This window comes from Geospiza fortis, unplaced genomic scaffold (genome assembly GCF_000277835.1).
Source record: "Geospiza fortis unplaced genomic scaffold, GeoFor_1.0 scaffold659, whole genome shotgun sequence".
Classification (NCBI taxonomy): domain Eukaryota; kingdom Metazoa; phylum Chordata; class Aves; order Passeriformes; family Thraupidae; genus Geospiza; species Geospiza fortis.
The window spans coordinates 573,580-578,803 of NW_005054530.1; the positions used below are offsets into that span (position 1 = coordinate 573,580).

Below are 5,224 nucleotides of genomic sequence, written 5' to 3' on the forward strand. Positions count from 1 at the left end.
GGATTATGTCCTGGATCTCACTGAGGCTGACTGTGACCCTGTGTACAAGGTGGGACACATGGGGTGTCCCTGAGGAGAGGGTGGGCAGGGAAAGCTGATGCCAGGCAGGAGGCACTGCCTTCACCTCAGGCAGAGGTTGACTTCTGAGCTTATCTTTGTCCTTTCTACCTGAATAATCCTGATATTTTGCATAAAGCAATCCTCAGCAGAATTCCCTGGCTTTATCTCTCTTGTGCAGGAGCTGGCTGGAGGAACACCTCTGTTCCTATAAAAATTGTGGATAAAGGGTGCTGGGAGAATCCTGAGGGTAAAAGCAATGGTGTTCTGCCTGACCCATCTTGTTCCCTTTTTATTTTCCCTTCTTCAGGTGGCCTCTTGGGAGAAGGAAATCTACACATGCTGCAGGGATGGGATAGTGAGGAGATACCAACTTTCTGACCTTTAGGTGTTTGAAGGGGCCAAAAAAGGAGAACCATGTGGGAAAGGCTCTTCCAAGCTGATTTTCCTGGGATGTGTGTGTACAAGTTTGAGGCTGTTGTCATGCCCAGGCTCCATACACAGTGTTTTTGTAACAGGTCATACTTTTTCCTACTACACAACTGGGATCAATTTTTTAATTTAGAGAGGATCTTGTGTTGCAGTGATGTTGTGGTTGCATTTCCAGTGCTGAAAATATGCTGTTTGTAGTGGGGGGAAACAAATAAATAAAGGGGGAGAAGAGGGGGTGCAGTGAAAGTGACTGTCCCAGTATGGAGTGAAATAAACTGCTGCTTTGATAACACCTGTTATCAGCATTCCTTTGAATACATGTGTTATATGTTAATACATATGTTAATACATGTGTTTCCATGGAAACTTGGGGATTTTTAAGAAAAAAAAGAGCTGAGAGGTGAGGGCTGAGTGGGCTCGGCACAGTGCGGAAGTGAGGGGGAGAACTACATTTCCCTTGATGCCCCGCGCGGCGCGGACCGGAAGTCCTGTCGCTATAGTAACGGGACGCCATGGGGCTGGACTACTACGCTGTGCTGGAGCTGGACCGCGGGGCCACCGCGGACGACATCAAGAAGGCGTGAGGGGACCCCCGGCATCAGAGCGACCCCCTGGGCCGGGAGGCAGCCGGGGGTGGCCGTCCTTGGCCTCCCCCCGCCCCACCGAGGGGAAAGCGTCTGGGGGTGTGCGGGCAGCCCGGGCTGGATGGGGGAATGGAGGGGACAGGGGGGTACTCTGAGGGCTGGAGCCCCTCTGCTCTGCTCTGCAGCCGGGCTGGGGGTGCTCACCTGGAGAGGAGAAGGCTCCAGGGAGAGCTCAGAGCCCTTGCAAGGGCTGCCCTGGCACAGGTTCCCCATAGCAGCTGTGGCTGCCTCTGGAGCCCTGGAAGTTGCTCCAAGCCCTCTCCAGCCTGGGCTAGTGGAAGGCAGGAGCTAAGAATGAGATGGGCTTTAAAGTCTCCCTGAACCCGAGCCCTCCTGTGACCCTCAGCTATCGGACGTTGGCTCTGAAGTACCACCCGCTGAAATGCAAGGAGCCCTGGGGCCCCAAGAGGTTCCACCAGCTGGCAGAGGCCTACGATGTGCTCAGCGACCGTAAGTGGCAGTGTCCCCCCTTCCTGGAGTGTCCCCCCTTTCCTGGAGTGTCCCCCCTTTCCTGGAGTGTCCCCCCTTCCTGGGGTCTCCTGCTCCCTGCAGGACCAGCTCCGTGACCCACAGCCCAGCTGGGAACTGGCACACACTCCCATGTCTGTCTGTCCCCCTGTTCCCAGGGACTCTCTTCTCTCTCTTCTGCACCCCATCAAAACCTGGATCTCAGGCTGGGGCTCCCCCTCCATTGCCAACACCTCCTTGTTCCCTAAGCTATGAAGAAAGGCATCTACGACAAATTTGGGGAAGAGGGGCTCAAAGGTGGCATCCCCTTGGAGTACGCCAGTGACAACCCCTGGAGCGTGGGCTACGTGTTCCACAACAACCCTGAGAGAGTCTTCAGGGAGTTCTTTGGAGGGGACAACCCCTTTGCAGGTAGGCTGGGACACCTGGGGCTCTGCCATCATTCCGTGGAGCTGCCAGCTCTCCAGGAACGCTTCCCTGCCCCGCTGCCCTCAGACCCCTCTGGTGCTCGCAGGGGAGATCCTGGCTTCCCCCAGGGAGGCCTGGAGGTGCGTGCTCAGGCTGCCAGCTCTCCCCAGCTGCTCCTGCGACCCTTCCTGGGATTCCCATCCAAAAGAGGGATCAGGGAGGCCAGGCTGCCATAAACACTCCTGGAAAGAAAACATTTGGGGCATTTGGGGTGGTTCTGGGTGGGAGGTGAAGAGCCCAGAGGTCTGAGCCCAGCGAGGGCTGTGCCCCTGCTCTCTCCCCCAGAGTTCTTTGCCGAGGATGGCTCGGAGGTGCTGCTGCCCTTTGGGGGGCCCCGGGGCCGGGGGGCCCTGCGCAGGGACCCCCCCATCGTGCGGGACCTCTACGTGTCCCTGGAGGACCTGTTCCACGGCTGCACCAAGAAGATCAAGATCTCCCGCAGGGTGCGTAGGGGCTCTGGGGCTGCAGTCTGGGGTCAGCTCTGCCCTCAGTGTGAGCCATTGGGGTTTGGGGGTGGCCCTGCCCCAGGAGCTTGTGGCAGGGAGCGAGCAGCACCAAAGCCAGGAGGAGCTGAACCAGCGTTCACCTCCCTGGCTTGGCAAAGGGAATTCAGCACGGCAGGCAATGTGGGAGCTGATCTCAGAGGCGGCTGGAGAAGGAGCTCAGTGTGTTCTGGGCTCCCACAATTTCATTTTCACACTGCATTTTATCTCCTTCTTGTGCCCTTGGTGACCTCTCCTTGTTGTCCCAGCCTCCTGGACCCAGCCCTGAGCCTCTCCTGCTCTAGGACATGAGGGAACAGCCTCAAGCTGTGCCAGGGGAGCTTTAGGTTGGGCATTAGGCAAAATTTATGCACTGAAAGGATATCAGGCATTGGAACAGGCTGGAGTGGAGTCCCCATTCCTGGAGGGATTTCAAGCTGTGTGGTTGTGGCACTTGGGGATATGGGTTAGTGCTGGGAGAACATTGGACTCCATGATGTTGGAGGGCTTTTCTGACCTAAATGATCCCATGGTTCTATGGATCTGGTTCATGATCTGCCAGGCTCTGCCATTCCAGCCAGGCTTGCCCTTTGCTGCTGACCCTCCCTGTGCCCAGGTGATGAACGAGGATGGCCAGACCAGCACCATCAGGGACAAGATCCTGACCATTGACGTGCAGCCGGGCTGGCAGCGTGGCACCAGGATCACCTTTGAGAAGGAAGGAGACCAGGTGGGCACAGAACCACACAATAACCAGGCACCCCTGGAGATCACCTCATCCAACACCCCTGCCCAGGCAGGAACTCATCCAGGTGGGTTTGGGATCTCCAGAGAGGAAATTCCGTGTCCCCCCTGAGCAGCTGATCCAGTCCTGTGCCCACTCCATGGGAAAAGTTCTTCCATGAAGAAATTCTGGTTTCCCACAGCTGAGGGCACTTGGCAGCATGACCAACAGAAGCACTCTGAGGAGCCTGGATTTTCCTCAGAACAGGTTAAAGAACAAATAATTGAAAGGGCTGGTTTTCTTCCTGACAGAAACACCGTTCTGGGTTTGCCCTTGGCATCTTGGATAAATGATTAAAAGATTCCTTTTTCTCTTAAGGGAAGAAAATAGCTTTCCCTTCTCTCTAGCCAGCTGGAAACAGCAACAAAAGAGGAGCAGGAATTTGTGTCAGTTTTCCCTGTATAAAATAATTTTCAAGTTTCCAAGGACAGGTTGGATGGGGCTTGGGGCAGCCTGGTCTAGTGGAAGGTGTCCCTGCCCATGGCAGGGGGTGGAACTGGGTGAATTTTAACATCCCTCGCAACCCAAACCATCCTGGCATTCCATGATTCTGTGACCTTTTCCCCCCTCAATCAGGGCCCAAACATCATTCCAGCTGACATCACCTTTGTTGTCCAAGAGAAGCTTCACCCAAGGTTCAAAAGGATCGAGAACAACCTCCTGTACGTTGCCAGCATCTCCCTGGCCAAGGTAAAGGGCCCAGTGAGGGGACAGAGGGTCACCTTTGGGCCCTGGGGCTGCAGCAGCAGCTCCTGGTGGCCCTGCACGCCCGGCAGGCACTGACTGGATGCACCCTGGACGTGTGGACGCTGGATGGGAGGCTGCTCAACATCCCCATCAACGACATCGTGGAGTAAGTGCCAGGGGAAACCGGGGCTCAGAGGTCAGCGGGCACTTGGGAGGAGCTCAGGGGGCTCCAAAGCCTTTTCCAGCAGGTTTGGGGCTGCAGGAGGAGGAGAGTGGGTGGCTCTTTGGGTCTGGGGCCACACTGCTGGGAGCAGAGGCAAGGAGAGGGCTGGGTGTGGGTGGATGCTGGAGCCTGGAAGAGAACAGGCTCTGGATGAAGCTGGAGGAGCAAATACCCTGAGAAACCCACGTGGGGCTCTGCAGGTGGGGCTGGGATCATGGCTCTGTGTTGGGATCATCCCACAGCTCCTCTCAGCCCCTCCCTTTGCTCGGGCAGCCCCAAGTACTACAAGAAGGTGCCAGGGGAGGGGATGCCTCTGGCAGAGGACCCGCAGCGCAAGGGGGACCTCTACATCTACTTCGACATCCTCTTCCCCAAGAGGCTCAGCCCTGAGGTGAAAAAACTCCTGAAAAGCATCCTCCAGCCCTAGGGACCTTCCCCCTCTTCCCCCCTCCCTTATCTCCCCCAATAAATGGCTTTGGAGCCAGCACTGCCACTGGCAGAAGTTCTTCCAAATGCTGGGAACTGGACACAGGATCACCCTAAAACAACATCCCTGAGGCCTGGCCCAGGTCCAGCTGGGTTTGTGGTCTCTGCTCTCCAGCTCCCACCCTGCAGCAGCAGCTCTGCAGCCCTGGGGAGCCGAGGGAGGATCTGGGGGGATGCAGAGAGGCACCCACGGCCATGACCCTGCCCACCAGCCTCAATGCTTTATTTTCCTAATCCCAGAATCTGTCCCTGCTGAAGCTGAGCCCTGACAGCACAGGGAGAGGTCAGATAACCTGTGTGTTTCCAGGGCTGGGAGAATGCCCTAAAACGGGGAGGAAACCCTAACCCTGCTGCGATCAGACCCCATAGGGATGGTTTATTGCAAATGCCAGTAAAGAATAATGGGAGGTAGTGCCGGGAAAAGCAGGGCTGAAGGGAACATGCCAGGCTGTTAGAAACGTCATTTCCAGGGACTAAACCCCAGCAGAGAGGA

At 56.5% G+C, this 5,224-nt stretch overlaps 2 protein-coding genes across 2 annotated transcripts in view; both read left to right on the forward strand.

Moving 5' to 3' along the window:
* PAAF1 (proteasomal ATPase associated factor 1) overlaps positions 1 to 781 on the forward strand; it is a 9,771-nt gene extending 8,990 nt beyond the window's left edge. The window contains exons 11-12 of the mRNA XM_005429179.3: positions 1 to 49; positions 368 to 781. The exon at positions 1 to 49 is cut by the window's left edge and continues 22 nt beyond it. Coding sequence (XP_005429236.1) covers positions 1 to 49; positions 368 to 445 — 127 coding nt within the window. The 3' untranslated portion in view covers positions 446 to 781. The remainder of the gene's footprint in view (positions 50 to 367) is intronic.
* Positions 782 to 999: 218 nt separating this feature from the next.
* Positions 1,000 to 4,695, forward strand: DNAJB13 (DnaJ heat shock protein family (Hsp40) member B13). Its single transcript, XM_005429183.2, has 8 exons — positions 1,000 to 1,069; positions 1,480 to 1,583; positions 1,851 to 2,012; positions 2,355 to 2,512; positions 3,168 to 3,281; positions 3,912 to 4,025; positions 4,112 to 4,188; positions 4,519 to 4,695. The coding sequence occupies exons 1-8, from the start codon at positions 1,002 to 1,004 to the stop codon at positions 4,670 to 4,672; spliced, it is 951 nt and encodes a 316-aa protein (XP_005429240.1). The 5' UTR covers positions 1,000 to 1,001; the 3' UTR covers positions 4,673 to 4,695.
* The last annotated feature ends 529 nt before the right edge of the window (positions 4,696 to 5,224 follow it).

Coding starts and splice junctions, on each gene's coding strand:
- DNAJB13 (XM_005429183.2), top strand. CDS start 1,002: ATGGGGCTGGACTACTACGCTGTGCTGGAGCTGGACCGCGGGGCCACC. Junction 3,282..3,911: donor TTGAGAAGGAAGGAGACCAG/GTGGGCACAGAA, acceptor CCCCTCAATCAG/GGCCCAAACATCATTCCAGC. Junction 4,026..4,111: donor CCAGCATCTCCCTGGCCAAG/GTAAAGGGCCCA, acceptor CACGCCCGGCAG/GCACTGACTGGATGCACCCT.